The following is a 26852-nucleotide window of genomic DNA, read 5'->3' on the forward strand; positions in this document are numbered from 1 at the left end:
GCAGGTGACATTACGGAGGCGCTGCGCATCTGCAAGCTTCAGACACAGCTGCTCGCTCGTTAATGAGAGCTAATCAATACCTGCCCCTGCACGCGTTCACAGAGGAGTATCAAGTGCACAGCAAAAATTTATCACGAGCTTAGTAATTACCTGAGGGCAACGTCAAAGCCCAAGCTCAAAAGCCCTGCCGTAACAAGAGCCGTAAAATCCCACCGCATGGCCGAGGTGACACGAAAAGCTCAGTGCAGGTTCTCTACAAACACGTGCTGCTTAGCAAGATGCCAGCAATTTCACTTGTGTTACAGATGGTCATTTAAAGTCATCACAAAAGTCATCATTAAAGTCATATAAAGTCATGGTATGGGCCCGATTTCAACTGATTCGAGGGTGCATTTCTAAATAAAATCGTGTTTGGTTACTTAAATCATTTGGAAGTCAAGGGGAAAAAATAGGGTGAAATTGTGCAAACCTGCTTCTGTCCCAACAAAATCAAACCCACGTTTGAAGACGAGGCTAAGGCATGTAAAATGGACACAAGCTGCTCCAAATTTACGCTGAACCACCGAGATTTTCTTTCTGCAAGAAGTCGAACCCCAGCATCCTCACCCAGCTCCAGCAAGCACCGCATGAAATTAAAAGTTAACGCGGGGACAACCTCAGTGAAGTCTTGCTCTGAGGAAAATGATAAAACTGGGAGATGGAATCCTCATGCCCAAAACTTGATGCCCCAAATGTGCTTCAGACTGCAGAGTTTTTTCCTCGCTGCCACCTACCGAGTGTGAGGCTCAGCACCTCCTAGCCCAGGCTGAGTTGTAGCTCCCACCTTCGGCATTACACCCGCCTCTCACCCCAAGCAAATCTGCTCGTGCAAAAATAGGGCCGTAGAAAAGCAAACTAGCTGGAGGACATGCCAGACCAGCAGGAACCACGAGGATTTCTCTACCAGCACCAGGCAGCAGCCCGACCAGGCTCCAGGCTCTCACAGGTGATGGCAGCACTACCTATATTCCACTAAATACGCTCTGAAGCATGGCTATTTTTTTTTAATTTCTTTTGAAATGAATTATGTAGGTGAGTTTACGGACAGAACATTCACGAGACAAAAACATCAGGAAATACCCAAGCACAAATCCGTTAAAAGCAGACAACGATATACATATACAGCCTCAGTCCTTGCCTCCGTGGCTACAAGCAGAGCTGTACTGGAAGACTTCTCTTGCAGCACACATCTTGTAAAACCCATCACAGACTACCACCAGGATTTAAACTTTGACACTTTGCATGCTTTTATGACGTTAAACCTTTTTTATGATGTTAAACTTTCCGTGTCTTACTTCTGCAAACACCAAAGTTACTCTCCCATTTCAAGGGCATTTATTTTCCTATCAAGTACGCGTAGTCCCAAGAGCAGCCTTGAGCTTTCGGAGACTACAAATGATGTACAAAGTTGCTGAGGATGGTCATGCTCTCAGGAGATTTTATGCACGATGGTGGCAATCCTAACACCCCCCAAAACGGAATCTGCAGGCTTTTATGATCCAACCTATCTGTTCCCAAAGCTTTTCAGATCAAACAGCGGGCTGGATTGCAACTCGACTAATAAATGTAAATAGTTTCAAGTTGGCAAAGCAGTTCTAAATGCTCAGTTTGCAAAGCAGCTGCGACTTTTATTCCAGTCTGCTATAACAGTGGTTCACTATCCAAACAAGTAACTATTTCAGAGCTCCCCCCCGCTCTCATATCAAGCCCATATGTTGTTTTTATGTCAGACCCAGCAGGAGGGATTCGTGGCATTTAGCTGCAGCCTTCCCCGGTGCAGGCGTCTGTATTCGAGTTTGTAACTCCAGGTCCTTTCTACAGTCACTGGAGAGAGGTCGGTACTTCTGTGGCGTGATTTATCTTATTCTAAGGTAGATGGCTGAAATAGGGTAGAGGAAATACTGCATGCTAAGTGCCTGTCCCCCTGCACTGCCCGCACACAGCACCCAGGTTTGGATACACACGTCTGCACGGCATCGCAAAAAGCTTGGAGAGGTGAATCCCATCTCAGCGGCTGTTTATTCCCTGCGACTGCTACCTACGGCTGGCTCCCCAGGAATTAACTTTATAATCGCCAGCTGTGCTCTGCAGGTCTAGAAATATAAAAGGACACAGAACATTAGCTTCGTTTTTACCCACACCTCTTGCAACGACCCTGAAATTTTGCGCTAAAATGCCAGAATATTCCCCAAAGTGATGTAGAGGGTACATAAGGAAGACAATGGAGAAGCGTGGCAAAACATTAGCAAGCACACAAATCTGTCAGCATGGGAAAACTGCATCACAGCCCTCCTTCCATTAATTAAAAGCCGTTTCAATATGATGAAGTTCTTAAACACAGACGAGAGCTGCCAGATTCGGAGTTGAAGTCGAGGCAGTACGACACGGTCACTTTTGTCGGCCAAGCAAGCCCAGAGCTCAGCACAGAGCTCTAACACGTGCTAAAAACACTCAGGATGTGCAAACGCGGTTGTAGGGAAAGAGTGATAATCCCATCAGGTAGTGGATTAGAGAGCTGGCTGGTTACAAATTGCTTGCAGTGATAATTTATCTACTCTCCTATAAAATGGTAATTCTTATATCAAGCTGGATATCGTAATACTAAAACAAAAGGCTTGACTTTGCTGAGCTATACAATGTAAATTAACATCCCCGTGGGATTTCGTACTACCCAGCCTGAACCTCGTTTACGCGCACACAGTCTGACCCAAACCACCACACATCACCGTTTAGGATTGAAATAAATCGTCTTTTCAAACTTTCTGATCACACAACTCAAAGAGGAAACTGAAAAAAAGCCTCAAAACCCCCCCGTGTTATTACACTACAATGGCTTTTGTTCTCCTGCTGAATCTCAGCTGAATACTAAATCACTTACTGTATTCAAATCAGCCTGAAAAAAAATCCGTGGAAGAGTTTTTTCCAACCAAAAAAGGAAATTAGTAATTTCTTTAAAGGCGCTTCACATCAGAACCAAGATAATGCGAAGTTAAGTAACACAGAATTACAATTTCCAACGAAAGACACGTATTTTTGTGCTGTAATTTCTTTTCAGTGGAATTGTTGTACAAAAGGCACAAAATTACTTCTCCACCTGAGTCCAAGCTTTAGCAGGTAATGGCTCAAATCAGGATTGAGAAAAACTGGAACTGTAAACACAGGTAATGGATACACAACCAAATTAAACAGTATTTTAAAATAAATCCTGTACTGCTAATTCAGATCGATGGAATGAAATATTGGGGGAGAACGTTTTTAGTGGAGGACTTGTTAGTGTTAGGTCAGAGGTTGGACTGGGTGATCTTGGAGGTCTCTTCCAACCTAGATGACTCTGTGATTCTGATTTCACTATAGTCAAGTGTCAAGTGTAAGACACTTTTAAAACAATTTTGCTAGCACCAAAATTTCTCAGTTTGAAGAGTTGTTTTTTTAATTTTTTTTTTTATTTTTTATTTCAAGAGATTACATTAAACCTTTTAGGAACTTCCCAGAAGCTCTGGCTTTAATCATTCCAGATACTACAAGACTTTGTCGAAAACAAAGATTTGAATAAAGCTATTTCAAGCATAGTTAGTGCATTTGGCTGCCTTTTGCCTGTTGTTTCCAATCACAGATGACATATAATGCATTATGTAGAAATGACAGCGTGTCAAATGTATCTTGTTCATTCATGCAATTTCAACATCTACAAGTCTCTGTTGCCCTTCCTTCAAAAACCACCATTTCAATGTTACAACACGCACCAGAAACATTATCAGAGCCTCCCAGTTTCTGGCAGGAGATGGAGAACAACCTAAAATACCGTGTATTTTTATTTTAAAAGATTCATTCCTTCCAAAATCCCAAAGCACAAACGCGTTTGACTTGACCCATGCCCGACATAGATCAACGTCGTGCTAAGGCACCAACGCAGGTCTTCCATCCCACCTCTATTTCCAAAATATTCCTGCTAAACATTCATGATTGTCTCGCGCAGAAACTGCTGAGATGTGCTGGAGCTTTGGACGATATTTTTACAGTTGGTACTCAGGTGGTCAACTTCAAGCTCTCATTTAGAGACCCGAACCTGCCAGGCACCAAAATCTGGACCTTCAGAAGACCACAAAGCCTCCCTGCTTAAAACGACACCTCTAAGTTACCTGGGCTCTAAGTACCTGGGCTTTCTGAATCACCTCTGGCAGCTGCCTAAAGAGATTCGTGTTTTTAAACAAGGGCACCAAAACCTTTTTCAGACCCCAGCCCAGCTTCCAGAGCAGCTGGGAAGCCGGCAGCTGATGGTGAAGGCAAAGCATTTCCTTGCCTGGGTGGAGGTAAGAGCCCAAAATTAGTCCTGCCCCTGCCCCACCCTGCCTCCAGGCTGAAAATGGGAAGATAAGGAGAAGTTTTCAATGAACTGCCCCCAAATCATTGTGCTCGTGGAGTGATAAGTCTTCCCGTTATCTGCTCACTCAATGCTATTGCATCACGGCAACGTGACCTCATTTCCTTCTTGGTAATCACAGCAAAACCCTGAAGCAGTAAGGGAGATCTGTATCACAGATGCCTTCTTCCATCTATTTTAGGAAGCCTATTAAAAATTAAATTCTTACACCAACGCATTTCTCATTTAAATCAGAAGCCGGGTTTTGTCCGTCCCTGACGTTTTGTTCTGAAAACAACCTGTAACCCATTAAGAACAGGGACTATTTTTAATTCCCATATTTTCCTTAACACTATTATAAATCTCTTATTACTTAACATAAAAAAAAATTAATCTAAATTACATAGCGTGCATGCTGAGTCAAGCTTTTTGGGTATTTGTCTTTGAATCTTATGCCCATAATCCATTAAGAAGTGGGATCTCACGGACGGTGCAGTTTGGGCATGTTCAGCCAAATGAGCTGGGTAAATGCGACTCCAGTTGTCTTACTTTTTGTATGGGAACACATCAGAGCTTTGTGATCAACAGTGGAAAGGAAAAGGAAAGGCTGGTTACATGCAGTAATAGGGGAATTGTTAACAGCCTTTATTACTATTAAAACACCAGCTTCAGCATCCTTTTGTCTCCCAGGGGTTAAAAATAAAGACAGTTTGGGTGTATTTTAACCCAAGCATGGCAATGGACCCCGGCTTATCTGACAACGAAGGCCAGGGTATCTTAAAAATCCTTCTAAGCTCACGAGTAGTAAAGCCAACAGCGGGCATCAGCTGGCTTTGGCGGACTCAGCAGCACTCTGAGCAGGGGCACGCAGCAGCCTTTCCCAGGGACCTTGGGACAGAAAGGAAGGAAGGTCAGGCAAACCCGTCCTTTTTGGTTATAAGTTACATTCCGCAGCGATTTTCCCTTAAAAACGCTGACTGCTGTTCCTGCTCGGGGTTTATTCTGGGCACCTATTTCTCCTCGCGCTTGTTTTCTTCGAGCCGTTATCTTTTTAAATTCCTCCTTACAGCATTTGTCACTTCTTTGCCATCGAGGCATCCTAACATTAAAGTAAACCGAGTGCTTGTCGACAAAACACGACTTCTGGATGTAAATTACCAACAAACCCGAGATCAAAGCCGTGGTAAAGTGTCCCCGAACAGCCTGCCTGCAGCAACCACGTAGCTGCTGACGCAAAGCTCGTGTGAGCTCCCTTCTGTGTCCCCCATCACAGCAATCCCGAAGGAACTACTGCACCCGGTCAGCTCTGCTCAAGATTGTGAATCCTGAAGTCTAATTTTAAAGTGACCAGGAGCCTGCTGCCCATCCTCTCCTTTACAGGCTCTCCATTTGATAAAATCTTTTAAAATCTCTTTTTCTGAAAACCGTGGGTGTAAGTAGACAAACCAGGGCTTGCTGCAAAGAAAGCAGACGACAAAAACCTCCCCCTGGTCCGGATCAGAAAGTTTGTGCTGGATTTCTCCAGCCTACAAGGACGAAGGACCCTCTAGGCTTAGCTCCCTGAAGTCAGAAGTTCAAGTTACGCAGCAGTTTGCATCCAATAAAAGAAAGTGCTAAGCTAATGCCATAGAAATTCTTGGTTTTCCAGGATATTCTTGGACATCCAAGGCTGCTGTAGTGCTAGGCATGCCTCACGGTCATGTCCAGGTCCAAACCACTCTCGGTGATGCATCGCCAGCCGGTTCGGTCCATGAACTTCCGCAATTCAGTGGGTCCATAAAAAAAAAACAAACACAGAACCGCAGCACTGCCTTTGTTTAAATGTGGAGCAACGTCAGGCACAAGGTGTCGGCCAAAGCACACAAACAAAAAGAGATGGCAGCTTGCGGACATTTCGACTTCGCTAGCTCTTTAGAGCAAACTCTCCTACCTGCCCAGCCACCAACTGGCTCAGATCTCCTCAAAATGAAGGAGATTCGGGCCCAGCAAGCTCACGGCAGCGGGAATAACTCAGGAGCTGGTCCCTGCAGAAGGCTCCTCCGCCACCCATCCGGCTTCTGCACTGCTCGTTCCCACAGTTTCACAGAAAATAGTTTTAAGGAGTTTTTATAACTGTCTTGCTGTGCTGTTGCTGTCAAACTAGTTAGCTGCTTGTGTTTCTTTTTTCCTATATTTTTTATCTTTTTTCTTTTTTTAATCTTTTTTTTTCTTTTTTCTTTTTTTCCCCTTTTTATCATTTTTTTCTTTCTAATCTTTTTCTCTTTTCTTTTTTCTCTTCTCTTTTTTCCCTTCTTCAAACAACACCCTGCCTATGACTTTCTGTTCTTCAGGAGCGTGTCCTCACGCAGCCAGCGATGAACACGGAAGCAGAAGATATTCCAGGGAGGCGCTGAGACAAACCCACGCTGCTCAGGAGCAGTAAAACAACGAAAAAAAGCTGGTAAATAAATCATGCAGACTAAAAATGGAGGAGGAGAACACAACAAAAAAGACAGCAAGAGGTGTAATGTGCCTACATATTGAACAAACAAAGGCAGCAGAAACCATATCTGAGTTTCCTCCTCTTTTCTCCCAACCTCGAGAGGGAACTTTCAGCACGGCCAACACGGGAACAACAAACACGAGAGGACACCAAAGGCTGTTGGCTCGCCTTTCAGCTCGGGAGCACACTTTGCACTTTCCCTTACCCCAGAGCTTTCTGTTTTCCAGTGTCAATAGTTTGGGGCTTGCTTGCAAGTTCTTTGTTTGGCCTCATTAGTCACTTGACAATTGGCCCGCACATCGTTTTGTTCCTTTACAATTTGGGCAGGGTCATTGTTCTTAATGACAAAACCTCTGATGCTGGTGCACCAAAGTCTGCTTTGAGCACAAAAACATGAAATAGCCACCGACACATGCCCGCTACCATCCCCCAAACCACAGAAAGCCCCTTTAAGACAAATATAAGCAAAATTAATGATAATATTGAGTACTGCTAGGCACCAGCCCACATGAAAGTGCCCCGTGGTGGTCACATGCGATGGTGGGGAACACCAAAGGAAATCTCCTCCACAAGTCTCTGCCCCATGAGGCAGATGGCCATGAGAGTCTCCTAATGAAGAGAGCATTAAATTAACAGGTAAGGGCCCAAGAATAATTCCTCTTCAGACAGTGGGAACACCCTGATGGAAGGCAGGCATAACATTGGAAAACCAGATCTTCAATTCTGCTGTATAAGGTTTAATAAAACCTGGAGGATGGAAACAGATTCTTTGTAATCTAGAAATGCACCTGCTTTTTCCCAAAAGAGTGTAAGTACCATCTCTGAAGACTTCTTGGACCCATTTGTCTTTCACAGCACACGGGTAAACACCAATCCTTCTGACATATCCAATTTTCAGTAAGTTGTACCGGTTGCTTTTGTACTTCCTTGTTCTTGGAATAAAAAAGGATTCTGGCCTGAATCCAACACTCAGAAAAAGGCTTAGTGGCAGACCGTCACTGTCGCGTTATCCCAGTATCTGAAGACACGCCACACCGCTCCTGCCAGTGACGTTTGGCTTCCTTTAGGCTTGAAAACCGTGTATTTCATTTCAGCATTTCGCCGCTGATTTCTGCTGTTCGATTATTCTTACGCTGCCCACATCATCACCTCGACTGCTGAACAACTGTGGAATTGTTGTTGTGGTTGTGTAGTATGGGGTATGCCCAACGCTCACCACGTGCAGCTGGTTTTATTTGTCCTTCGGTGGGGAAATACAGCCTGCAGTGAATTATGGCTCGGTGTTACAGACTTCATCCCTCACTCGGTTAGAAGGTAGGTTGAGGAAATGTATTTTGCTCAATGACGGACTAGATCCCCGACGAGTCTTCGGTCCTGCAAGACTTGATCACACAAAGACCAATCTCCAAGGAGGCTCTGGAAATTTTCCCTTATTAGAGTTCCACCGTGTCCCAGGTGTGGATTTACCCGCTCGTCCCCATAAAAGCCCTCACAATATACATTAACCCTCCTTGACTCAGACACACTAGTTCTAGACACGTCTCAAAATCCCTTGTGTTCTACAAGAGCACAGACTAAGGAACAGAAACCTTAAATTTACACAAATGTGCAGGTGAAAAGGCATTGCATACCAAATCCTCTGGTTCTTAATAGTTAAAAAATACTCCTTTGGCAGATAAAATGCATAGACAAGTGCGAAAAAAAATACTGATGATATGCCTTCCTTGTGAATTTTCACTTTTTTCCTTGCATCCTTCCATTTTTTACCTATCTATTTTGCCATTACAGTTTTCAGCTTTTGTTCAGTTTTCTACCTTTCTCAATCAGTTTCTTTGTTATCTTTTTACCTGCACTTAATGCACTTAATGTTTTACCCAGCGTGCTTTTCATTTACTTCTTCAAATAAATCTGTTAAACAAAACCTTTTCTGTTTCAACAATGGCTGTTGTTCCCAACTGCTCTTTGGATTTATCACTTCCAGATGTGTTTTTTTCTTTCCTTGAACATGGGTTTAAAGTTACCTGTCACTTACAGCAAACTATTCACTGCACAGGCTTCCCAAAAGATGCTCTCAGAATAAGTTCGGTGATGGCAATACGAAAAAATATAAGATATTTCAATAAATTTAATCTATTACTGGACATTTCAGATTCTTATCATGTCAAACAGACATAACTGGCAGTTACAAGGTCCTAAAATTTAACATTGCGCCTTCTATCCCACAACACAAAGGGTGTTTTCAGAATAACGATGGCATTTTCCAACTTATTTTTTAAATTTTATGCCAAAGTATCAATTAATTAACCAGTATGAAAAGCCCATTTCATAAGCATATAGCATATGTATATTCATTTCATACGGCACATTTCATATAGTGACCATTCCCAAAAAGGCACTCTGCTAAAGGATTAGCAAATACTCTTTACCAGCCATATTCAAATTTGAGGACTAAAACAAGCAGAACTATTTTTAGGGATTTTTGTAATGTACACAAATATGCAGCATGTTCTTAAAAGGACAGCAGCTCTGAGTCACAGCAGTGTGATTGCTGTAATAATTATAGAATCGTAGAACAATGAAGGAAATTATCCTGAACAATAAAGGAAAAAAAAACATCACAGCAGTATGCCAAAGGTGTAACAGCTGCACTGCAGCATAAAAGATTAATCCATGGTTCCCAAACATCGCTTGGGAATTCCACGTGCCAATTAAGCTTTATTACTTTTAGGAGTCCGTTCTGCTCTGCTCACAGGGGAATCGTGCTAACAATTTCTGCGTGCACTCCTTCTAAGCACTGGTGGGTGAGGAGAGAGAATTTTAGTCTCAAGTCTGCAATTAAAAATATTGTGCAGGGTTTGTCCCTTTTCAGTACATTCACCAACACAAAGCAAGCAGGGCAAGCAGCATTCCCAAACAAGTCTCGATTTGGTTGTACCATTTTCTCCAGAAGCTGGTATTATTCTACAAAGCTTCTACTACTTGATACACGATCGTGATGGGTAACAAAAATCAAAAGAAAAGCGAACAAAATAGGATCCGGTGTTGTTAGACTATCTTTTAATTAAATCAGTTCCTAAGCGTGGCCTCGTTGGAACCCCCTAAATGCGTTATACTCCCCTAGCATCATTTCATGAACATAATTTCATTAAAGTAAACTTCTTTTCAGTAAACTACTAAAGTAAACTTCTTTTCAGACTTATTTCAACAGTGCTGCACGCTCCGTAGAAGTTGAAGGCTCAGACCTAAGTTAAAAAGTGTTATTATTTCCTAATAATACTGCTTAGATGCCCTAACTACCATACACAGCCAGAATAGCGCAAGCAATGTTTAAATCTCCAAGGAAGAGACGTCTCTGCTTGTATAATTTAAAGTTTAAATAGAAAAGAAAGGATGAAGGGAGGTCAAGTGCCTCGGATGATGGCTTACAGCAGACTGTCTGCACAGCTACGACTACAGCTCGAGTTTTCTCAATTATTAATATGTTCTGCACCAAGAACCTGGCAGCTTTTGGCTTTCTTTGGGACACTGCTGGGCGTTGCTATTAAATAGACTGAAACAGTCACCACCAAAGTTAATTCAATTCTGATATCCGTTTTTTTTTATTTTAAATGGGGCTTCCAGACCTAGCTAGATAGCAGTGCACGTGGTAGATCTTCCTGTGATCATCGATACGCAGAATTTAAATACATATGTAAATTCTTGAATTCCCTATAAAAATACCCTGCAATAATCCTACTCGGCGAATGCACACTGAGAAGGGTGAGGAATGACAGGAGCAGGTCACTTATTCTAATTTGTTAAATGATTTGAGCAAACACACTTTTACAAATAACTGTGAAGTCGTTTTCCTCTGAATAAAGATGCTTCTCACTCAGATTTGTCCTCTTCTTTTTATCCACCTTCTTCCTAGGGCTCCATACGTTTTAAATTTATTAAATTGAATTCCCCTCTATTAAATTGTATCGTTGTATCTGAAATCTAATACAAAACATTGAACAATTTAATCAATAAGAGCAGTTAAAAAAAAATCTTTCTAATATTCATAAGCTTAAACTAGAAAGCTGTTTCCTGCATCTTCCCATATAACTGCTTTTATACTTCAAAAGCAGCTCCTTCGAATAAATTCAGACACCCACGGATCAGGATATCGTCATGATCCTTTCAAGCAAACAAATTTTCTTCCAGTATCTTCAGACCACGTGTGTGTTTTTTATTCTAGGACAGTTTTTGTGCTCCCGTAGCTCTGAGATATGGGAGATTAAAAGCCTTGAGCCTAACTGGTGAAACTTCCCTGGAGGTTTTGACGTGCCCTTGGACTTGCACAAGGTCCCAGCTGAGGGTGCTGCTGCTCAGAGCCCGATGCCTCCAGGAAGCATCTCCGGATGCTGCTGCACCGAGGGGGAAGGAAGCATGCACAGAGCAGGCAGGACTCGTGGCGAACGGGTTCTTCACCTTAATGCCGAGCAACGCTGGCTATCCCGCCAGATGGATGGACATTCTGTTTTTTAATTACCACCGAAATCCCATCACCAGTTACCTTAGTGCTTCATTCCATAAACTACTAAATAAGATCCTCGTTCAGCAACTTTCGGTCATCCAGCATCCAGCAATCGACTGTCAAGGAACTGACGGTCTGAATTTTGGGGTAGACCTGTGTGGAGCCAGGAGTTGGACTTGATGATCCTTGTAGGTCCCTTCCAACTCGGGATATTCCATGATTCTATGAATATTTTCTTCCCTTTCAGGAGAAGGGGTATATCCTCGTTAGAAAGCCTTTTTAGCAGAGATGACAACTTGAACAGATGGGAATTGGTTTGTGTATGAAAACTCGCAGGTAGCCAGACAAATCATATTGCAGGATTAACGCTCCACCTCCCCTGAGTGATCCCAGCCAGCTTTCCTGTGGCTATTAGGAAATGTTAAACGGGAATTTCTTGCCTCCTAATGGGCTAGACAGAGCGGTGCGTGGTCAGCTCCGTTCAGCTCCCTTCACACAGCTCACGGCGAAGGACCAGGGCTCGCTGCAGCCCCCGTGCGCTCCTGCTTCTTTGCAAGAGGCAAAACGATAACAGATTAAAAGCTATTTTTCCAATAACCGTTTTTTTTGGGATTTATGCTTCAAATTCGGTGTGACATTTCCCACTGTCAGATTTCTGGCTCATGTGATTTCGGGTCTTGTCTCCTTATAAATTCCTCTGCTCCTTTCATAAATCAAATCCCTCTGAAACTCTTTCTCCTGCTGTTGATGTATAAGCCCCTAAATTAGTGAAATTAGTCCTTACAGCCTCCTTCAAAAGATGGCCACATTAGAACACGTTTTGCCTTCTTCTAAGCTGCTTTCCATGTTCCTTGAAGACAATAAAACCTATAGCAAGATTAAGCTTCAAACACTTTTTAAGACTTTCTACCATCCCTAGAGGCTTCGGCAGAGGATTAAAACCAGCTGATCTTTGCCACCAGCCCCAACACACCCAGATGACCACTTTTAACTTGCAAATTATGTTGGTTGTGTTGCTGGGACACCTGGACATTCATTTTCGGCCAAGCAGCAATTATCCCCCAAAAACTCTGGATTTCACTTCAAATCATCCAACTGAGCATCCGAACGTTTTCAGGACCAACGTTATTAGCAGAGGGTTTCGGTAACCTTACAGTTTAAGGCAGTAACATCTCATTATTGAAGAGGACAAAAGCTGTACACATGCATTCAATTTTAAAAAATGGTCCAGGAGCTTTTCACATAGGTTCAACTTAAATACGTGTAAATTCCAGGTAACTCACGGAAACATTAGGTGGCTGTAAGTAATAACAGCCAGAAATGTTTTCAGTTCTTTAAGTGAATCCGGAGTTGCTAAGAACAAAACAAAAAATAAACCCACAACCAAGCACAACCCCATGAAAGATCTGTTCGGGACGTCTGTCTCCATGACTTCTAAAAGACGAAATACTTCTAAAAAACATGTTTCTAGTTAAAAATTTCAGCCGTAGCCCCACCTGCCTCCCAGCCGGAGCACGCCAGGTGTTTCCTGAGCCTGGCCGTTTCTCTGCCCCGGCCACACGCCAGCTCGAGGCACGCAGGCTGGTTTCTGGCACAGCGAGGGGCTTTGGGAGCTGTTCTCATTGCATTGCAGTGTGGCTTTGAAACGAGATGGCAAACTTTCATTTCCTGTTCCAAACGGGTAGTTTTATGGCGTTTGCCACAAAAACCTCATAGCCCAATCCAAAGCCTGAGCTCTGCTTCTCCGTAAAATCTGTAAAAGACAAAATAATAACGGACAAAAGACAAAACACCGCCTCTTCCCAGGCAGCGATCCGCAACGGATCACTTTCCAGTGGTGTTCCAGCGGTCTTCCAATGGCTTTCCAGTGGTCTTCCTTGCTCTACTGCCTTACATCCATCCCTCATCACCGACTGCGTCTCTTTTCTCTCTATTCCTTCCCTTTTCCAAGTCACTCCCATTCAGTGCTCCTGTTATTTTCTTGTATAAACCGTCCGTGACTTCTGCGCAGCCTCCTGGGCAGGAAATACCTTTCACGAGCATCTGTGAAATCACACTACGTGTTTTGCAATCCGCCCTTTTCCTAACGTTATTTCTGTCGCGAGGCCAAAGGAAAACTATCGGACAAGTCATAGCATCGTCAAGAAAGAGTTTTATTATGCCATGAAAGATAATTATTCCTTTAACATACTTACATAAATTGTCTTGGTTTAGATATTAGACTACGGATGGATACTGAGCCCCCTGGAAATAAACAGCCCCTTTTGACCAAATGCTTCAAGGAGGAATTGAGACTCGTGGTTAAAACACGAGGTGAGACAGCTGCCATTGGGCAAATGTGACCATTACTCATTTTTTCATCTGGAAAACAGGAACAGGTCTGATCCACACCCACTATTTGTCTTGAGCCACCTTGGAAATGCTGTGTGTTAAGTAACGTGATATTCCCGGGGGCGAGGGGTAGATTTTAAGTTGAAGATAGAAGATGCTACCATAACGTTTAAGAGCAGTACCTCTAACTGTAGGTAAGCTTCACTTGCTTGTGATTTTGCCAAAATCACCTCCAGGAGTGGCCGTCCGTTGGGAAGCCGTCCTTGTCAATGTTTCCTCTTCGTCAGCCAGAATATCAATGCTCAGAACAGAAGTTAGCACATATCCAGGAGACAACAGCTATCGGGAGCTCCTGATCTCCAAGGCAGCAATAGAGTGACTACCAGGAGGTGTGATGTAGGAGCACTTAAGGGAAAGCCTAAATAAGCGCGCACCATTTTGTATTAATTATTCACCAATTTATGTGGCTGCATAATCACATTCCAGCCTCTCATTAAAGGAATTCATTTCCCCGAGGTTTAACGAGCTATGTGCACACACGCACACAGACTGATGCCCTTGGAAGGGAAATCGGCGTGGCAGCAGACGTTGCAAAGCCCCCGTTAGCATCTTTGGGATCGCTCGTATCCCAAAGCGCAGCTGCCCCCCTTACTCATCCCCATTCACAGGAGCGAACACGAGAAAGCAACGCTCACTCGCTGGCTGTCTTCACAGGAAAGTGACTGTGCCCATCTGATACTGGAGATAAGGCAATCTACGGCTGGCTTAATTGTAATTACAAAATATTTGTGGCTTGCAGCTGACAAGAGCAGGAAGTGGAACAATAGTTCTTTCACTTGCATAAATTCCCTCTGACTTTTAAAGGGAGTATTACAAGACCTGAGGAGAACAACTAGTGCTAAATTTATAGAAGAGATTTATAGAAGAAACCCGAAACCTCTGCTGACATCAGAAATATTTTAGAAAAGCAAATAGTTCCCTGGGCGCTTCTAAATCATTCTAAAAAGCACAGAACAATAATGTATACGTAGAATGATTTCTTAGAGCGATAACGTTGGTTCGACTAGCTCTGGAGTCTGCAGAGATACTCACTCATGCACATGTTCTTATTTATTCAGGGCACACACTGGCCAGCCACTGCTAAGGTAACATTCCTGAGACCATTTAAGACCTTCTGCTAACATGTCAACTTAGAGTCAATGTCAACTTAACAAGGAATGTCAATTTAAAGTCAAAGAGAGCCACCAGAGCGAAGCACCGCTTGGCACACATACCCTGTTAATTTCTGGGTTTAAAAACAAATTATTAAATGAAAACCACCAAGTCCTCAATCCTGGGTCATTTCTATTAATATCACTAGCTGCAGCTGATTCTCATTTGCCTAAGCAACATTTGGAGGTTGTATTTACGTTTGTTTCAAATGATGGTTTAAAGTGCTCCATGAAAGTGGTGGATGACTATGCTGCAAACACAGTTGGCAGCTCGGCTCCGCAAAACCTCCCAACACCACTTAATAAAGAAAACGTTCGTCAAAACACGAATATCCTAACCCTGTGTGCTCACATGGATATCCCAGTCAGCGGCAGAGAAAACAGAGGCTGGAAGCTGTATGTTCTTGAGCAGATCTTCCGAGAGAAGATCTTCCTTAAGAGAATCAGGGAATAATTTAGATTGGAAGGGAGATACCGCTCCAACCTCTGCCTGACGTGGGGCCAAATGGATCGGGTTGCTCAAGGGTGCTTCCAGTCAACTTTTAAATGTCTTCACGGTGTGACACTCCTCCCCGTCCTGGGTCCCAGTTCCTGCATTTGACCACCTTCATGGGAAACCTTTTTCCTTGTATTTAATCTGAATTTTCCATGTTCCTACTTGTCTATTGCACACCATCCCATCACTGCACAGCTTCAAAAAAAGCCTGGCTTGGTCTTCTCCACGCCCTCCCCAAGTAGGTAGCTGTAAAACATGAACATTGTTAGATGTCCCTGTCTTTTTTAGGCTGAGCAATCCAGGTTTTCTCAGCGTCTTCGTCATGTGCTGCAGGCACTGTGCTCGCTCTGGGTGCTCCCTTGTCCTACTCATGTCATTCCTTGTGACTGCCAGCTCATACCTCCAAAGCCAGACACATTTCTTCCTCTCTCGGATCCTTTTAAGACAGTACCTAACAACAGGCAGAGATGTGAGAAAGGGAAACGTCACCTGTGTTTATAAAAACTGATCTCCTGGCTTAAAAAAGCAATGCTGTAACATGTCTCGGTACCGTCATCCATGCAAGACCTGTTCATCCCAGGAAATTACATAAAATTAAGTTTCTATTTAAACCTGCTGTATCACCGCTGGAACTCTGATCAAGAACAAGAGCCAAAATGAACGACTTCACTTCCTCATAGCAAGCAAACTGGAAAGTACAGAAAAGCCAGAAAACACAACAGATATTCATAACAATACAGAAAAACCTAACTGAAACCACAGAGGAAAGAAACAGTGAGGCACACTTGCTTTTGACACTATTCCTCTAATTCAGCCTGCAAACACTAACGACCATTGCATGTACTAGAGTATGAAATTTTAAAAAAAGCACAGAAAAATACTAGTTAGAAATACCTGCGATCACTGCTTGCTACTATATTGAGTTTCTTTTTCCCCAAGTTGTTCATAAAAGTGCATCACTATCTGCAGACTCTCCCACAACATCAACATCGCACTTGATTGTCGCTGTTTGGGGGCTATTTTTTTCAATACCCTACAGTAGCATTAAGGATTCTTAAAAATCGTTTAGCTATAAAGGTTTAGCTTCTGGCATTACCCACGAAGCTCTGCTGATGATCAACTCGATCATTATAAACACCTCTGAAAAAAAAAAATCAAGGCAGGCTCTTTGTACTTTGAAGTACAAGCATCAAAACGGAAACCTTTGTGAAAGCAACGGAGTTTGAAAAACATACCGCAGAGACAAAATCAATTATTTCATTGAAATATTTTACTTTGTGTCAAAAACCTTGGTCCACGTGGAGCTCCGAGCGTGCAGCCCCGAGCCCCACGACTCCCACACGCTTGCAGGCCACCAGGGAATGAGTGGCTGATGCTCGTGACATCGAAACGAGACATTTGGAACTCAGGTTAAGTTTTACTTCTCTGTCTCTCCGCCAAAATAATCAAAGAATTATTTAAAACGTTAATGATGCTTCCTTTTTTTTTTTTTTTTTGATTGACGTTTCCACAGTTAGAGTGTGTTATACAGTCATGTTCAGGGGTGCTTCACAAGAGGAACTTAAAGAGGAGTTACGAGTAGAGTAGTAAAAGAGGAAATGCAGTAATAATAAAGTTTAGAGAAAGACAGGTATCAAACAACCCTGAACTTCCTTCAGCCATCATCTTACACTTCCTTCTGACCTCGGTTCAAACTCTTGCAGCAGGCTGAGCACCAGGCAGACACCCTGAGCTTAAAAGGGTTTGCACACTGTGCCTCAGCACCAGGCGTTGGCAGCCCCTCCCAAGCAGCTTGTCAGGAAACTGGCAAAGAAAAAAACATTTCAGTGCTTTAGTCTAGGCCCTTTCTTCTTCTTCTTTTTTTTTAAATCTCTCTCCAGATACCGAAATACAGATCTCAGGTCTGTGGCAGCCCGGTGAGATGGCGCAGCTGGTGTGGAAGAGGCACAAGATGTAAATCCTGGACATAAAGGACAGCTACAGGAAAAAAGCAAAAGGATTAAAATCTTTTCTAAAGGGAGAGCTAGAATAGTTTTGCTGCTCATTTGCCGATGGAATTGGCAAACTGGGATGGCACTTTAGAAGTAATTCTCAATTCTCTGAGAAGTGCTGGAAGCATTTCGTACATTCGGAGCATCCCTGCTTTGTTTGTGATGGCCTGTCATAACTACAAACATAGCACAGTGAATCATTTTTTTTCTTCTTCACATGAAAACGTTGCTAACTAAAATAACATACTCTAAATACTGAAAATGATCAGGAGCTGTATGTCACCAGGAACTCTGCCAAGCAAAATGTCAGTTTGTTGCCTGTTCCAGAGGAGTAATTTGTGATTCATTTGTCACAGGACAGCACAACAGCAGCATTTCGGAGTCAGCTACGACGAACAAAACCAGTGCTGGCTTGCATCAAACACCGAGTAACCCAGGGTGCCTCAAGCCCAACACGAATTACCTTTTCCCAGCAGTGGCTTCTCAAATACCTTGTGCCAACATAAACCGAGACTGAAATACGTCACCACCCCTCCTTTCTCCTTCAGGTGTTGATTTTGCTGCTTAAAGAGCTGTCACCTGGTGACAGTGCTATGAACTTTCACTGGATTTCACTGCTTTAAAGCCACCACCACCACCAGCAGCTATCGTCCGGGCTGTCGGAAAGCCAAGGTGCGCCTCGCTGTTCCCCGTCTGCATTCAGTTCACCTTGCACGGGACGCAACGAGCAGCTTTTGGTGGACAAGGCCCACGACAGGCTAAATAAATTAAAAAAAAAAAATCAAGGATAAAATTGCAAGTTTTCAAGGAAAGCAAGCACCGCCTGCATACGCAGCAGGGTCCCCGTGATGGTTTCGGAGGGCTGTGCTACGACAAGCCCGAAGCCAGCAGCAGGCAGCACTTGTAGAAGAGCCCGATCACACTCAGCAAAGTCAACCCCAGCTTCAAACAACTGCACTGTCAAACCCAACAGCAGACACCTCTCAGCAACAAAAACCACGCAGAACTAACTCTCATTGCAAACAATAACCTCATTAAAAGCAAAACCTGCAAGGAAATTGTTTAGGATGGACACAAAGAGGAACAGTCTTTGAGGCATTTGGAAAGAAGCGCAAGTTTTACCTTCTTACACAGCAACATAGCCAAGGAGCAGCCGAAATCTCTGCAGGGCTTTTTCCACTTCTAATGTTTTTATCATCTAGAGAAATACGGAAAGCTTCGATTCTGGTCAAATTCATACTGATGCACTCCAACCAGTACACCAAGCAGCTGTCATTTTATACCTGAACTCAATTTAGAACAACTTTTTTAGACAACAGGTATGTAAGATCAGTCTTTGAACCAAAATTACTCTTTTTTTTTTTTTTTTAAATCTTTCCATGTGATTTGTAACATCTTTTTTGTAAAAGCGATGCTTCAGGTGAGGATTAGGGAGATTTTGAGGTCAGAGGAGGTGGGGCGGTTTGTTTTTCAAGTTTGAATGTTGTTATATTAAACAACTTATATTCTGAATATTATTTAAATAAAGGATTTATCTACAGGTTACTGAGTAACTCTGAAAGCCAGCCTGAAAATAATTTACAATTTATCTCTCTGCCACATACAAAAACATTTGCCCTGAAGAAAAGGTGAGGCGATGAACCTGATTCCAAATAAAGTAATGAAACTGGTCCTGCAATCACACCTCCAGATCTCACTGAGAAGCCCGTGTGCGCTACAAGAATCTCGGGCTCACCTTGTCTAGAGTGTGGATAAAATCAACCGATCTGCACAGCTCCTCAAAGAGCAGACCCTAAATAACCCCGTAAGCCCTGTGATGTTCGAGGTGCTGCTGATTGCACTCAACATTCCCACCTTACACAAGTCAGGCTGCTGTCTTCCAGTTTGCTTTCAAATGGGGCAGCTGGCGAGAGCTGAATTTTTCAGGAATGCTGAAAACGGATGCAGATTTTGGCCTTTGGGATGGAGATTTTATGGAGAAAATGGCTGTGATTTGGAACACGGACAGCCCTGCAGAAGGCATATTAACTCAGTCACAGATATATGGAGAAATGCCAACAGGTAGCAAGGTGGCCACCACGGAGTGAATGCCGAAAGACTCACTAAGAAGGTGAAAAAAAGAAGGTTGACATCTTAAAAATGTCAACGTTAAGATATAAACGGCCACGTTTAGCTTAGACTCTAGAACTGCACTGTATGTAGTGTCCACCGGGGTCACACGATTAAAACAGGAACTGGGCTGTCTAGAAAAAGTTTTAATCACCTTTCAATAGGCCGCCTTTCCTAGTGATGCTATGTAGAGATAGGATTAGGATCATATAATAGTCAAGTCCCCATTTCTTTATCCTTCATTCCAGTTTCTCTTTCAGAAATAGGAATGGCAACTCCGAGTTCTTTATCCCGTAGGCAGTGATTTCACCTCTAAATACCGCTTTTCACTTTTTAACACGAATTTCAGGTGCTATTTTCTTGCCCGGTAATCCCAAATCATTGAGATCTTATGATGCTTCTTGGTCATAACCTTCACATTTGCTTATACCGAACGATTCTGTACCTGCAGACCACCACCGCTCTCCTTCGGTTCGTTTTCCGTATCGCTTATGTTAAATCCTGATGATAAATAAAACAATCATTTTCTCAGCATTTAAACGGCATGGTTCCCCCAGACTTCAGTTGGAAGGGGGAGGGATATGAGGGAAACCAGGGCCCTGCCAGCAAATCTCCTCCCATTACGAAGCCCAGGCATTTACTTTAATCCCACATCTTGTGTATCTCTTCATCGGTTCTTGATCTGTGAGAAAACCCCCGCCCTACCTGCAAGGACGTACCTCTTTTACGTAAGCAGAGACCGAGTGGGAAGTCTGCTGAGAGCCCTTGGCAAATTTGAGACTCTGAACCAGATGAATCACCCTTATCCCCGGGCTTACTGACTCTTAAAGGCGGCTTTTGGAGTTGCCGTCCCTCTTCCAAAATCATGCTGGTCACCCCAATATACCGTATTTACTTACGTGTGCACTGACTCCATTCACGAGTCTGTCTGGTAGGGAGGGAAGTCAGACTTCTTGATATATAATTCACCCCTGAAGCCCTTTTTAAAGGTTGGGGCACACTTGCCAGCTTCTGTTGATACTGAGATTGGTTTTAGCCCCAGATTACACCCAGTTGTTCATATTTAAGCAGTTTCACATCCAAACTTACTGGACAAGCACAATTGGATCCTAATGATACTACCCTTGATTTTCCTGAGGTTTTTTTTTCCCTCCTCTTCTAAATGCATCCAGTAGACATTCGATTTGAAACCTTGCCTTCGCCTTATTCTCTCCCTTGTCCCAAAGCGCCCTGTTGCAACGATGTGTGTGCACCCACTGATTTTTGCTCACAAACAAGGGTGCCAAAAACAAATTTACAGATCTTCATTAAGAACACAGTTCTTTACCAGACCAGGAGATTTAACTACCAGAAATATCTGAAAGAGACGCAGAAAAAGAACCCTGAATGTTGTCCTTCCCTTCCAAAGTAACTGGGCTCAATTGAAGTACTTGTAATTTAGGTTTCCAGCAAACCACAATTATTTATACGGAAGAATGGGTTGCACAGAGAGATTTCCATATCAAAAACTATTCACATTGAAAACGACTTCAAAACAAGTTCTACAAAAGAAAGGACTGGGCAAGAGGGAGCCCAGTAAAGGAACTACCACGAGCTAACACGGATCAGCAGCAACTTTAGGACAGGACCCCGGGTAAGCAGAACATCTACGGAAAACAGCACACACACAGAGGAATGGCACCAGCATGACTTCGTTATCCCTTATTGTATTTTTCAGTCCTTCCAAGAATGATTCAACAGTTTGTAGTCTGATTTCTTATTGCAAGCTAAAAAAAAAAAAAAACCAAAACATTCCTGGGGTATCCACGGCTTTCTAACATCACAGCACAGAAAGCTTGTACCATCCAAAAGACATAAACGCTTACGGAAATTCAAAGAGATCACGGTCCCGCACAGCTTACTACACAGACACCCGTTGCGCCTAGTTCGTAACACACAAAATGCAGCTGGACATACAGAGAAAATGAGACACTCGGTGTGCACTGCAGCATTTTGCAAGCATTATGGTCCGATGTCCTGAGACTTGAGCAGCCATCACCCACCAGAGCCAGCCATCGTTTCACCTGGGCTTTTTATTAAAAAAAAAATAATCAAACATCCATATTGTTTCCTGGTTCTGAACATATTAATTTCACTTCTGGCGTTACTTACATGTAAAAGCTGTAACTGATGATAGCCAGCCATGCACGTAGTACAGAATTACCTTGTAAGTATCTATTCACAGTTTTATCTTGAACATTATAAGGAATATTTCCCTTACAACCATTTCCACGTACTACATATTTAGCCAGCAGAAATATTCATATTTTGCTAACAGAAAAGTAAAACTTATTTTAGTAACATGCAGAAGACTATCTACTGGCTGTTACACATGAACACACAGTGGAGACGGCCTCAAGGACCAACAGCTCTGCATTGCCTTTGGGATGCCCAGATCTGTTTGGGTCATGCAAGCAGTTATATATGAGGCAGAGCAATGAACTTCCAACACAAACTGTGATTTTCTTTAAGAGGCATGCACATACTGCCATAGGAGCGGTTAACCTAGCCAAGACGCGATGGAATTTCACGGCTCAGAGACCGTGTTTTGCTCCCTGAGTTTCTAATTTGGTTACCTGCATTTCAGATCAATATGATTTATAGATAGAGTTCTTATAGATTTCAAATAGATTTCTTCGAGTATGCAAAAGCATGCTGGTAACACAGTGACTTGTTACAATCTGCCACCCTTGTTCCAGGTGAGAAAGTCTACTCAAAGTTTTAAGTTCATAAAAGTGATACGTTATCCAATAAAGCAATTTTAAATGCAAATTACAGGCTAATAAGTTGCCACGATCGCATCACCTGGAAATAGTTTGTACATAGCAAATTTAAGTATGCCTCGAAAATGTCAAAATATGGAACGCAACTACATAAAGCCTGAATTAGATTTAAATAGATCAAATTACAGATTTTACACTTTATTCATAACTATTTAATTCTAAGTTACAAGAATTGAGTACATTTAAGTAATTCTAGAACGATGTGAAAACCCTGTCAGCAATTATATTTGAACTTTTTAAGTATGTCATTTCCTATGAGTTCAAGCATCTACTCAGCTTGACGTGGCAAGCTGCCATGTGTGAGAACAGCAACGCTGATTTGCTATTCTCTAAAATTCATGGTTTGAAACCAACATCTTTAATAGTTACATTTTCGTCAGCTATACCATAAAGAAATGTTCTGATCAGACAATTACACACAAAAAGTATTTTGGGATAGCCACTGAAGAACTAAAAAGATCTCTAACTTAAGGCCCACCAACTTGATTCCTTTACTTAAGTATGCTTTAAAAAAAATAAAATAAAATAAAAAAGTGAAGTTAGAAAAAAAGGCAACTGCTTAGCTTTGGGACTGGACAATTGTTACCTAGTATACTGCACACTACCACAGGATCCATTGCACTGCCCTCGTCTATTGCAATACATTGGAAAAGTCAACAAAGTCAACAGTGCTGCTGCAAACCAACCCAAGATTTTGTATATTATTAATATTGTTTTCCAGATTTTCACGCTTCTCGACTCCAAAACATAAATTAGCTTCCTTACCTTCATAATGTTTACTAAGTCTGTTTGATAATAGCGATCTTGGTGTGCATTAGCAGCTGCTAAAGTGAGAAGATAATCATTCCTTGCATGGATAGCCTTTGAATTACACTCCGATCGTCGTGCTTTTAACTACAAGAAGAAACAGAAGTTAAAAGATAGGTACTAATGAGAAGTTAAACAACTAAAAAAGTATTAATAGCAGATTAATACGCATGCATGCATATATTAATATAGTCAAAACTTTAAAGGATTAACAGATTAATATTTTTCTTAATGGTAAGGGGATTTTTAAAATTCTTTTTTCTCTCATGCAGTTTTTAATTTCACATGTAGTTTTTATAGAACAGCTATAGTTCCCACTAGAAGAAACTTCCCTGTAAATTTGGTCTCATGTAAATCTGCACTCTGACTGCTGAAGAGTCTGTTCTTATCTGATAACTCATTCTAACAATGTACCTTATCAAATGTCAGTCATCTCTAAATTCCAGACAACTTTGGTCATACACCTCAAGAAATCAGCTTCGAAGCACTTTTATAGTAAATGTAAACTTTCCTTATACTCACCTTTACGCTTGCCTTTTGCAAGCTTATTCTTGACTGAAAAAGACTAAGTTTAGACCTGAAACAAAAAAAAAATAACAAGAGATTATTGTCTCGTACCTTTTCTACAAAAACACAGGACAAACAAGCCACTGCACTTCTGTAAAACTTTCATTTTTTATGCCTAAATTTCTATTTGTATAGTTTTAAGAAAAGTTTAATCTGGAGACACTACTGAGGATTTCTTTTTTAAATACAGAAATGAACAACCTTGCAAGAAATAGTGAAGCAAACTCCCATGATACAGGCAAAACTCCAAACTGAAAGCATGTGAGTTACTCGCTTTCCTGAAACAACGGGAATCAACCTCTTCAAGATGTCAAGGAGCATAAAAAATAGTGTCCCCATCCCCCCGCCCCCTCAAATGGACTGATACCAAATCTGAGATCTGGAAAGACAGAGAGAAGCAAACAGCCTTTAATAGCAAAAAGAGTGCTACGTCACACACTATTTGAAAAGATCAAATTAAAGCAGCTAGTTTAACTCCTTTCCTAAAGCTATCCTAAATAAGTTATACTAAACTATCAGGGTAAAAGCATGCTTGAAATGGTTATAAAAATGCATATTAACAAAAAAAAAAAGGCACCAGCTTATTGAAAACAATTATCTTTCTTCTGAACTAATATCAAGTGTAAAAACTAATACAAACAAAAATCTGGTTTATACACAAGCAATTATTTATACATACGCTATTATAAAAACATACTTGGCCTCAATATCAGCTTTCTCCCGCACTGCCTGAGCCATCTGTTCAGTCTCAAAATATTTCTTTTTGCCTTTAGCTAAATCTTTTACTGTCTCTTGTAATTCAGCTTGGATCCTTGTCAGCTGGTCCACGTACTGAGGCAAAAAAAGGCAGGAAAGAAAACATTAACATTTTTTGCATGTAAATAATTCTATTATCATCATTTCACTTCTCTTCATTAAATTTTATATGGAACTACATGGTCTCCAAGTCACTCCTGGTCAATTATTCATGCCTTTCTTTTAAAGCTGATCAGAACATAAAATCATATTTCTTTGTTTCAACTGCTGTATAACTGCTCAAATTCAATGATAACTCACAAATCAAACATAAAAGTCCTGAAAGATTTTAATGAGGTAATTAGTTGAAATAATTGGAATACAATGGGGAAAAATCCAAAGGCAATCTATCAGAGGTGATACAAGAAATGATTAGTCTTTCCTTCTCTAAGACTTCAAACGTGAGACAAAACTTACCATGTAAAACCTAACAGTACAATAGCACCAAGAACAATTTGATAACGTTATTTTAAGACCTCTTTTTCTCTAAACTATTTTGTGACTTTTGAATACAGACTAGGTGTGGTCAGTGAAAGCTGCAGGCAATATTTAGGGGCAGATCCTGAAGTTCTTGGCCTTCTCTTCCCCAGGCCCACCACCCCCAGCTCTCTCAGCCTGGCCCCACAGCAGAGCTGCTCCAGCCCCTGAGCATCCTCGCGGCCTCCTCCGGGCCCGCTCCAGCAGCTCCGTGTCCTTGTGCTGGGCCCAGAGCTGAACGCAGCGCTGCAGGGGGGGCCTCCGGAGAGCGGGGCCCAGGGGGACAATCCCCTCCCTCGCCCTGCTGCCACGCTGCTGCTGCTGCAGCCCAGGGCACGCTTGGCTTTCGGGGCCGCCAGCGCACGGGGCCCGCTTGGGGCCAGCTTCTCACCCCCCACCACCCCCAGGTCCCTCTCCTCTGGGCTGCTCTCCAGCCATTCCCTGCCCATCCCAGATTTGGGGTTGGGATTGCCCCAGCCCTGCTTCAGGACCTTGCACTTGGCCTTGGTGAACCTCATGAAGTTCACGCGGGCCCACTCACGAGGCTCACACTTCTCCCACACAAGGTGGCACATGTCCTCTTACTGAACACCCTTTTAAACACCTCATTTTTTTTCATTTTTCCTTCACAAGTATTGCAAGACTTATGCAAAGTGATACAATGCTACAATGCAGCCTCACGGGAAGGGGTAGAGCATTCAACAATCACTAAAAATAGGTTAATAGTTTAAAAAAACAACACTTTTTCTTTCTGTCAGTCATCAGAAATTGCTCGTCTTCTCACCACACAATTCTGCTCTCACTAAAAATACCAAATTTATCACTGGCTATAAAACAGATAAAAATTCATATGAGTTCCCATTAAAACCATTATTTCATGTGTGCAGACTAATAAGGTATAGGGCTTCATAAAGTAAGCTTCATGGGCAAGACTGTGCTTTTTTGCAGATCTTTGCGTGTATGACAGGAAAATGAAAGGTAGAAAAACCCGCATATATTGGACAGCTGACAGAGACCTAAAACCATTTTAATAGGACTGGGTTTTTGCGACATCAATCAGCATTTTGATCCCTGAAGCCTCCTGCTGGCATCAAAAAATTAAAATATCAAATAGCCCCAGTTGTTAACATGATCGTTTTGGAAACATAAGATCAATTTGCTTTTACATCTCTGAAGAATAAAAAAATCGTCAGGAGGCTGGATGCCCCTCAGGGGTTTTGGTTCGGGCAGACACTGGTTACGTGCGGAAAGCTGTCTCAGAGAGCTCACAGAGATAATTTCTTGTTGTACTGCTTCCATGTAGAGCAATTCTGTTCTATTTGCCTTTCAGCCCTCTAATACAGATCCGTACAGACTTGTGCAGTGGTGGCCACACTATCTTAGGTTGGAAATGAGGAGAATTTCTTCTTAGAAAGAGTGGCCAGGCTTTGGGACGGGTTGCCCAGGGAGGTGGTGGAGTCCCCGTCCCTGGGGGTGTTCAAGGCAAGGTTGGACGTGGTGCTTGGGGACATGGTTTGGTGGGTGACAGTGGTGGTAGGGAGACAGTTGGACCAGGTGATCCTGGAGGGCTTTTCCAACCCTAATGATTCTGTGATTCTATCTTTTCTGAAGATACATGATGAAAGAACACCACAGATCTCGGCCTTCTCTCCCAAGGCCAGCTATGAAACCACCCATCGCTTATGGGATGAGTTTACAAGGCCTCGGGGGAAAGATGATGGCTGAGGGTGGGCTGCTGCCCACAGAAGAGCCTCCTCATCACATCGAAGAGCCTCCAAGTGAGGGCAGGGGATCAGTTTTCTCAAGAGGCAAGACATGGTCTACAGAAGACATTTATTGCCCCTGTTGCAGAGACACCTAGCTATCT

General features: G+C 42.5%; 1 protein-coding gene across 2 annotated transcripts in view; it reads right to left on the reverse strand.

Annotated features, from left to right (window-relative positions):
* The window catches only part of FCHSD2 (FCH and double SH3 domains 2), a 148634-nt gene that overhangs the window by 43105 nt on the left and 78677 nt on the right, over positions 1–26852 (reverse strand). For both annotated transcript variants that reach the window (XM_066990026.1, XM_066990025.1), the window contains exons 6-8: positions 24411–24544; positions 23669–23723; positions 23105–23233 (exon numbers count right to left, since the gene is read on the reverse strand). In XM_066990026.1, coding sequence (XP_066846127.1) covers positions 23105–23233; positions 23669–23723; positions 24411–24544 — 318 coding nt within the window. The remainder of the gene's footprint in view (positions 1–23104; positions 23234–23668; positions 23724–24410; positions 24545–26852) is intronic.

The sequence above is a fragment of the Anser cygnoides genome, chromosome 1 (genome assembly GCF_040182565.1).
Source record: "Anser cygnoides isolate HZ-2024a breed goose chromosome 1, Taihu_goose_T2T_genome, whole genome shotgun sequence".
NCBI lineage: Eukaryota > Metazoa > Chordata > Aves > Anseriformes > Anatidae > Anser > Anser cygnoides.